At 39.5% G+C, this 9,643-nt stretch overlaps 1 protein-coding gene and 1 non-coding gene across 2 annotated transcripts in view; both read left to right on the top strand.

Moving 5' to 3' along the window:
• The first annotated feature begins 1,290 nt into the window (after positions 1-1,290).
• Positions 1,291-9,643, top strand: part of IARS1 (isoleucyl-tRNA synthetase 1) — a 67,422-nt gene continuing 59,069 nt past the window's right edge. The window contains exons 1-4 of the mRNA XM_072959065.1: positions 1,291-1,394; positions 7,336-7,461; positions 8,168-8,324; positions 8,569-8,688. Coding sequence (XP_072815166.1) covers positions 7,343-7,461; positions 8,168-8,324; positions 8,569-8,688 — 396 coding nt within the window. The 5' untranslated portion in view covers positions 1,291-1,394; positions 7,336-7,342. The remainder of the gene's footprint in view (positions 1,395-7,335; positions 7,462-8,167; positions 8,325-8,568; positions 8,689-9,643) is intronic.
• On the top strand, positions 4,470-4,602 carry LOC116279985 (small nucleolar RNA SNORA84). The gene has a single exon (XR_004189309.1). It is a non-coding gene; the product is annotated as a small nucleolar RNA SNORA84 (small nucleolar RNA).

The raw sequence follows: 9,643 nt of genomic DNA, 5'->3' as shown, positions 1-9,643 counted from the left end.
AGAGAGTTACCCTTCTGGGCAAGGACATGAAATCCCCTACTCTAATCCCTTTAGGGTGTTCCTAAACCGTAAGTGACTTGAATGAATGCTGCACAGACTATCAAAATGTCTTATTTAAACTTGTCAAGGGATGGTTTATACACATTCTTAGGCAGATCGTTTTGTTTTGTTTTGTTTTTCTGTCCTCTATTGAATACACTTAAGTGGTTACACACAATTACTCCAACTTGTCAAGGGCTAAAATTTCCATTACAGTCTGGTGCCAATACCTGACGTCCACTGTCCTCTGCACAGCCTTTTTATTTTTAAACAGCAGATCCAGAAGGTGCTGGGCAGACCCACAGCAGTGATAATAAATACATAAGTAAGCAGGCAAAGAAATAAGCAAAAACATTGTTTTCAGTACAGAAAGCATTAAAATACAATAATCCTAAAGCTAGTTGTCAGGTATTTCCTTTTTATTATTTTTTATTATTTCTCCATACGGCCGTTTACCATAACTTCTGCAGTAAAATCCATGAGACCTCTGGAGGTGGAATTTAAGGACAAAGGAGAGGCTTCCATGTGCACCACTGACCACCATTCAGCTCCTCTCAAACAGTTCTGTGGCCTCTGCATTTCCCTGAGAAACAGGAGAGTCTCTTCAGATAGGTCAGGGATTTTAGTGCACAGCAGAGTTATCCGAGATGCGTGTTAAAATGCAGATTTCTGTGACTCACTTCCAGGGTCTCAGCAGGCCTAGCCCGCGCACCAGGACTCCTAATTTTTGCATACACCTGAGTGGTTTGGTACAGGTCTCCACTACAGTAAAAAAAAAAACAACATAGACCCAGTGCCCAGGGCTGCTTTCCTTAACGGTCACCTAGCAGAGAAGCCTTGCAACTGCGCACTCACGGCCCCATCGTGTAATTACTGAGGCCACTGTCGCTGGATTTGGTGTACGCGTGGTGAAATGTCCTGTGTTCAGAGAGGTGAACACCGACAAAGGGCCGTGTGAACAACGCCCCGTCAGGACGCACAACATCAGCTTCCTGTCGGTGCCTCTCCCAGTCCGTCCCCACCCCGCAGGCCCCAAACAGCCGTGTCCATCACCGTCGCCCTAGCTGCGTGAAGGGCGCGGCGTGCGGCCACCGCTCGGCGGCAGCCGTTCAGCGGAGTCGCAAACTCGCCTTGCCGTGCACACCGCAGTGCCGGGTCGGGCGGGCATGACCGGCGCCCCACGCGGCCAATCGGCGCCCGGCTTGTTGATGGGTGTCAGGCGGCGCGCCCTGATTGGTCGGCACAGACCGGCCCCTTCCTCCTAGCTCCACGCTTTCAGGGCGTTGCATCACCTCTGGACACCTCTGGTGTAGCTGCGGCTCCTTTCGGGGTGCTCCAGCCCGGAGGCCCCTCAGGTACGCCCCGTGCAGCCCGCGGGGCCCCTCGGGTCACTCTGTCCTGCCCGCACGGCCGCTTCAGGTCACCTCGTCCTGCCCACGGGCCCCGCTGGTACTCCCCTTTCTGCCCGAGGGGACCCATGGTCCTCTTGGATACAGATTTTTTGTTTCCCATGAGCTGTGCGTTAATTTGTGTGCATATCGGCTTCTTAGGAGTATATTAGGAGGCGGTCTAAGTTGGGCGAAAGAACTCAGAACCAGGTACCAATCCTGATCTGACTCTCGGGGGGGCCGAGGGTTTCAACCTGAAGTTCCTCAGCTTCAGCCTGAGATACTGGTAACACTTAAACCGTTGGGTGGTTGTGAGAATTTGGTGGATCGAGCTGGCTGGAGACGTGCAGAAGGTGGACGAAATTACTTGGAAGTCTAGGCATTCCTAAGAACAAATCAAGTCTTAGGCTCCCATGAAGGAGCATTTATTGCTGGTTGTCTGGGATTAGAGGGAAGTAAGCACAGCGTCCTCCGTCCTCGGTTCTCACAGTCTAATAATACAATATTCCAAGCGCACAGAGGAGGAAGATAGTTCTTCAGTGGGATTTGGAGGTGGGAGAAGTCTTCTCAGGAACTGCAGTGGGTTTGGGACCTTGAAGATGAATAGGAGCTGGAGGGGGAGGGTTCAAGGGACCATAGTATAAAGTATAGAAGGATTTTAAAGTGTGTATGATTCAGGAGGTGGGAAGTTGCTGTAGTCACTGCAGCTGAGGGTGTGTGGGAGGAAAGATGTGATTTCCAACCTTAGGAATTTATGACTTTTTTCTTTAAGTGGTGTTTGAAATGAGTCCAGAAGACGAGTTTTTTTATTAGGTGGGACAATATTACTTCTAGCGTTCAGGTTTTGCGGAGAGCTCAGAAAGTATGAATCTAGAGGAAAAGCAATTGATTTAGAGATTTCTAGTAATATGATGAACTTTAAAAAAAAATAAATATCAGTAAAGTGGTGGACAGTACATCCTCTTCATAAGTGATTAAAGAATGAATTATAGGGAAGAGAAGGCAACTAAGTGTAGATTGCACCCTAAATGTTTTTGGAAAGATGAAATAGTGACTGAGCAAGGGCAACAGAGTAGAATTTGTGGACAAAGAAGTAATAATAGTTTACATCAATGACGTGATTGTTGCAGGCTGCGATAGCCATTATTTCACTTAACATTAAATTAGCATTGTGAGTGTTTACAGCCTTTATTTTACTGATGAAAGAATTGAGGCTTAAAGGTGGAGTAACTTTTCCTATAGCTCACATACTAAGTGGTGGCACCAAAACTGTCAAATTCCAAAGCCAGTGTCTTAACCATTATCCTTGCCAAGAAGAGCCCATGGAGTGGGATAGATTGGAAAGGCAGGTAGGAGGAGTATTACTGATGGAAACTAAGGATGCTAACAAACAAATGTTTTTGAGCACTTAACGTGTGTAAGCACACACTGGAGGTTAGATAGTAAGATACTTTTGCCAGCAACAAGTTTAAAGTTGAGTTGGAGAATGTGTGGGACATGGAAAACAAATAAAGCGCAATGTATAGGAGAGGAACAGATTCAGAGAAGGGGGATATTAGTTTTGAAAAGGGTGGACTGGTGGAAGTCCCATAGAGAAGAGTACCTTTAAGCTAAGCAGTGCTAGAGTATGTGGAGAAAGGGTCTGATACGAGAAAGCTGTATGGCAGTAAAGCAGCTTTGTTTTCTCAGCAGTGTCCAAGGGTGTGATGTAGCTGGAGCTTGGGTTTTGTAAAAGGTCAAGAGTAGTAACTGGGGGTAAGATCATGGTGGCCCTGAGGGCCCCACTGAAAAGTTTGTATAGAAACCATTGGGAGTGAGGGGCCTTTCTTTTAGTGGGGGGAGTAATTAGGTTTTACTCATTTATTTATTATTTTCAGAGGAGATACTGGGAATCAAACCTAGGACCTTGTGTATACTAAGCATGCACTCTACTGTTTGAGCTGTACTCTCCCCCCCCTTTTTTTTAATATTATTAAATACAGAAATGATACTTTTCCAGTAGGAAGGTGGTGTTTAGGCTATATAGTATTTATTTTTCTCTTTAGTTTTAAAGTTTTTTATGATAAAGTTAATATATACTCAAAAAAAATCAAAGCAGATTAATATGAAGTAACAAAAATCTGCTCTTTAATGCCTTCCTCATCCAATCCTACTCTGGTGGTAGCCATGGTTAAGTTTGGTGGGTAGCCTTCTAAATTCAAATGCAGAATTACTTAAATAGACTTAGTATATGTATGTGTGTATATATATAATATATATCTTTAAAATGATATTATAATATCCATAGTATAAGTTGCTGTAAATGTCACTTGCTCTTTTCTTTTTCAGTATATGTAATATGTATATTTATAGATCATGATTTACTATTTTTAATGCCTGCACAGTATTGATGCACCATAATTTATTTTAGTCTGTTATCTATTCAAGGATATTTAAGTTGTTTTCAGGTATTTGTCTATAGAAATGCTTCAGTTAATATCTTTGTCCATATTTTATACATTTGTGGGGTGTATGTTAATAGGATATAAGTAGTCTGTGAAAAGGCTGGAGATGGACCCACATCTTGGGTAAAATTTGACTTAATACAACAGGTTATGAAGACCTGGGAATGAAGGAAAGGAAACAGAGAGATGGGCTTAGAAGTCAGACCCACGTGACTTGGTGATCAGTTGAATGTGGGGATCATCCAGTAGTATTAAGGTGACTCAGAATGTCAGGGAATGGGAAGGAATAGTGGAACTGCTAGTGGGATTAAAAATGGGAGCAGGTGCAGCAAGGGAGATCGTGAGATTTATTTTAAACAAAAATGCTTTTTGGATGCTTTTACAAAATCTGTTGAGGTAAACACAAGTGAAGGTCAAGGAGGGTGTCTCAAATTGCTGAACAGGAAGTTGAGGCTGAAGAGGTCTGAAGGAGTCATGGAGTGGGGAGGAGTGGTAGAGGCCTTGGATTGTGGTTAAAGGGAAGAGATTACTTCCCTGAATGTGAAGTAACCTGGTAAGGTTAATCTCCCTCCTCTTTCTGCTCTTCCTTCCCCCAAGAGCCCCGTGGTAGCTGGATGCTGTTGTGCAGGTACAGCTCTCCAGTGGATGTGAGGGGCCAGAGCAATCCTGTGATTTATGCATGGGGGCTGTTTCTTCTTAGCAGCCACCATAGCCCGGTCACTGATACATGGCTCTTCTGGACTAGTCTGTACCATTGCATTGCACCTTGGTGTTTGGCTTAGTAATGCAGCGATTCTGAATCTTTTGGGAAGTAGACGCTCTCTAGAAAATTTTGTACAAGTTTAAAGCCGTCTTTACAGAAAGCTTAAATTTCATTTTCTCAAAAAGAAGAAAATTCAGGTAGATATTCCTAAATAATGATCAGAAAATTTCAAGAGAATGACCTGAATTTTGATGTGCATGCTAATCCCCTGGGATCTTGTTAAAAAGCAGGTTCTGACTCCTCAAAACAAAGTGGGGCTTGCAAATCTGCTCTGATCAGCTCCCATAGACGCTGGCAATCACAGGACCAGCTTTGACAAGCATTAGAAGTGACAGAAATAAATGTGTTAATATCTAAAAATCTATTAGTCTTCAAATGTAATCCCTTGTGTTTCAGTTGGCCTCTAATAAAGTAGTCACTGAACCAGTGGGGCTCCTACTATATCAGTAAATGCACAGACTAACACCCCTCTCTGTCTGAAAGGCTAGAGGTTGTAACAAGAGCGGAAGATCCAAAATCCCTTTAAACTTCTACTTAATAACATTTAATGGCACACTCATTTAACTGAGTTGAGTTAAATGACCCATCTGCTCTTTTCTTAATTTTTTCTTATATAAAAGTCAAAGGTACTCTCACATCTCAAAAATAAATGAAAAGAGGGAAAAAGGAGAGACACAGCTTATAACAAACTTAAAAAAAATTTTTTTTGATGGCATGGGTTAATTACTGTGCTTAGACTTCAGTGTTTTCAGAAATTGGTTGAGGCATGTAAGTCTCTTTGGTCCTAGAGTCAGTTATCCTAGACTGTGTTACAGTTCTTGAATTCTTAAGGTTTTCCATCCTCTCTCTTGTTTTCTCATTATTAGCAATCCTGTCCCCTTCTAATCTGATATTGGCTTGGAAGTCTAGTTACCAACGGTCTTAGAATTATAAAACAAGAAGAAATGGGCTTTGAGGAGGAGTGGTCTTGAGGCTGCTTAACTAGAGAGTTAAGCCCTGATTGACCAAGTGTTTTTGCATGCAATTATTAACTCTCAAAAAGACACTTTTAAGAGTCCTCTCACTAGGTACTAAATCAGAGATGAATAGGGTTTATTCTTTATAAAAATCACCAATAAACAATAAAAATGATAAAATGGAAAATTAGAATGAGCTAGGAAATATTTGAATGTGATTCTTATCTTTTTAGCCTTAAAAATGTTTTAGATTTTACCTGTTTTCCTCAAAAAGAGTAGGTTATTGCAATAGAAGTGCTTTTTGTCTTGTGAATGTAGGTAAGAATTTTTACCTACATTGAGATTTATTTTTCAGATTATTAATGAATCATTCGAATTACCAAGACTGTCTTCTTTTAAGAAGCATTTTATATACAATTACCTAATGTTGCATTATAGTTGAAAAATGAGTAAAGAGTGTGAATTGGACAAAATTTTTATAATAGTTTTAAAAGTACCATGTATTCCTACCTCGCACCATATACAAAAATAACTCGAGATGGATCAATGACCTAAATGTAAAAGCAGAAACTTCACAACCTTGTTGTAGGTAGTGGTTTCTTAGACATGACACCAAAGGTTCAAGTAACAAAACAAATAAATAAACTGGACTTCACCAAAATTAAAAATGTTGGTGCTTCAGACAGTATAGCATGAAGAAAATAAAAAACAACGCACGGACTAGGAAAAATTGTTTGCAACTCCTCAAACTAATAAGGGACTTGTATCTAGAATATAAAAAGAACTCTTACAACCTAACAATATGAAGACATCCCAATTAAACAACGGGCAAAGGATGAATAGAAATTTCTCCAAAGAAGGCATAAAATGGCCCATAAGCTCAACATTACTAATCATTAGGGAAATATAAATCAAGACCACAGTGAAATACCACTTTATACCCACTAGAATTTCCTGTAATTCAAAGATGGACAGTAAGGGGTGAGGATGTAGAGAAACTGGAATCCTCATTCACTGCTGGGAGAATGTAAAGTAATGCAACAGCTTTGGAAAACATTTTGGCAGTTTATCAAAAAGTTAAACAGAGTTACCATATTATCTAGCAGGTATTTACCTAAGAGAGCTGAAAACATACGTCCACATAAAAACTTATACATGAATATTCCTAGCAGCACTGTCCAAAAGTGGAAGCAATTAGAAGATCCATGAATTGATGAATGGTTGAACAAAAAGTGGCCTATCCAAAAAATGAAATATTATTCAGCCATAAAAAAGCAACGAAGTATGCATCCAAAATAAATGAACCTTGAAGTAAAAGAAATCAGGCACAATAGGCTTATATGCATAATTCCAATTATAAGAAATGTGCAGAATAGAAAAATCTGGAGAGGCAGAAAGCGATTTAATGGTTGCCAGGGGCTTGGGGAGAGAGGGAAAGAGTGACTGCTAATATGCACTGGTTTGGGAGGGCAGGAAAGGGAGTGGTGATGAAAATGTTTTGGAATTTGAGAGTGGTTGTGATTGTACAACCTTGCAACTATACCTAAAAAAAAAAAAGTAAAATTTAATTTTACACTTTAAGAAGATGAACTTTATGCTATGTGAACTTTACCTCAAAAAACCTGTAATTTTTTTTTAAACACCATGTAGTATCATGGGTAGTGACAGGTGTATTCACTTTAATGTATGGTACTGTTTTCCCTAGACCTCTCCTTTGAGAATAATAAATTTGATTTCTCTTGCAGTAACAAAATGGTTCAACAAGTGCCAGAAAACATCGATTTTCCTGCTGAAGAAGAGAAAATCTTGCAGTTTTGGTCCAAATATAATTGTTTTCAAGAATGCTTAAAGCAATCAAAACATAAGCCAAAGTATGTGAACTTCTTTGTTAAAAGTAGAGTCTTAAAAAATCATCATTTCCTACTCTAAGTTTCATTATGACAAACTCTTTATTCATTCTTGTGTCCCTAGAGTCCCCTACCTCTCTATGTAGTGTGTGTTCTCAGTAGTAGGTACATGTTGAATGAATGAGTTCTTCATTATTAGGGTAGATTCAGTTTCTTTAAGAGGTCTTCTGAATAGAGTTTATATATCATCACCCTCTTCCTTTATGCTTTTCTCCTCACCACCCTCATTTAAGCATTTAGACTAGTAATGTAGTAGCCTCATATTGGAGTACTTCCTGTCTCTAGTCTTCATTCACCTAAAGAACAGTTCTTTCTTTAATTACTTTTCCTTCATGTGTCTCCTATGCTCAAAAACTTTTTAATAGGCATTTGTTGGACTGTTTCATAGATTCGATAATTCAGGATCAGGGTAAACAACTTCCCTTATTTCATGGAGTTAATAAATGAAGAATGGATGGTCCAATGCAGGTCTCTCCAGCTCCATCATAATTAGCTTTTTTTTAAGGCAGGGACTCCAGTAAGTATCTTACCAGTTAGTTGTGAATTTCCTAGTCTCACGGCTTTTCTTCTCCCTGAAGACTCTTCTGTTACAGGAGCTATGTATAGAAAAATGCTGTCCTAAATTTTTGCCATCTGTTATAAAATAACATATTTTTATTACCTCTGTTAGATTTACCTTCTATGATGGGCCTCCTTTTGCAACTGGACTGCCTCACTATGGACATATACTTGCAGGGACAATTAAAGATATAGTTACAAGATACGCTCACCAGAGTGGGTTTCACGTTGACAGAAGATTTGGATGGGATTGTCATGGTTTACCTGTGGTATGTTCAAGTCACCAGCCTTAGAATGTTCTGATTCTTTATAAGCATTAGATTTTGTTATATAATATATTAAAGTATGAATTTTTACTATAATCAGACTTTCTTAGCTTTATTTCTATAATACTATTCACAGTTCATTTTCTCAGAGAACTAATTTTTTAAAATCTGTTTTATTTTCCAGAGTTGTTGAATTGGATTTGTTTCATAGGGGAGGGATGTTAACAATCTTATTGCAAATTTTCAGGAATACGAAATTGATAAGACACTGGAAATCAGAGGACCAGAGGATGTAGCCAAATTGGGGATTGCAGAGTATAACAGCCAGTGCCGAGCAATTGTGATGCGATATTCTGCTGAGTGGAAGGTATGTTGGACTGTTTAAGTAGAACGAACAAAAATTCTAGTTTTTAAATGGGAGTTGAAATGTTTCATGGTCCTTTGTTTTTTTTACGGCATGAAACCAGAAATGGGACATAAAAGAGCTTGTCATCCTCTTTAAAGGAGTGTTCAGCTTCTACCTTCAACTCCGGGACGTAAACTGTTAGCTTAAACTGAACACTTTCTTGTCTGATTTCTATATGCTTGATCAGTCTTCCATATTTAATCTCCTGTGCACCCACAGGATATGACTGGAATCATCCTGTTCTTGCAAATCGATTAACTTCAATATTGCATTTAAAAAATTCAGATGTTAAAAGCAATTCACGTTTGGACCCACTGTTTATTAATTTGACTTTGACCTTGTTTATTGCTTCTCTTGGCAATAGAGCTCTCACAGCTGGTACCTTTAATTAAGTGTCAAGTGCTGCCAGGGCTCTTGTCCTCTCTTATTCTGCTGGGCTTACGAACAAAGGTCCACAACTCCCCCTTTCCTTCCTGGCTCTCAGATTAATATATCTGTACAACTTAACATGTCTGGCTTGTATTTTTTCCCATCTTCGCTATCTTACCACTGTGACTGTCAAACCTGCTATTCTTCAAAATTCCACATTCTGCCAAAGTATCAATCTTCTAGACTTCAGACTTTAATCCTCATAATCAAATTAAATGTCAAATCCTATCAAGCCTTTCTTCTCATTTTTTTTAACATTTTTTATTAATTTATAATCATTTCACAATGTTGTGCCAAATTCCAGTGTTCAGCACAATTTTTCAGTCATTCATTCACATATACACACTCATTGTCACATTTTTTTCTAAGCCTTTCTCCTTAGATTGCTTCTCTAGTAATTCATTCTGCAACCTAGCCTCTCACCCACCATTGTCTGTATCCCTGTAACAGTCTCCCAGCTGGTCTCTTGCTCTTGTTCTTGCCACTT

This window comes from Vicugna pacos, chromosome 4 (genome assembly GCF_048564905.1).
Source record: "Vicugna pacos chromosome 4, VicPac4, whole genome shotgun sequence".
Lineage (NCBI taxonomy): Eukaryota > Metazoa > Chordata > Mammalia > Artiodactyla > Camelidae > Vicugna > Vicugna pacos.
This window is presented reverse-complemented; position numbering and strand designations above follow the sequence as displayed.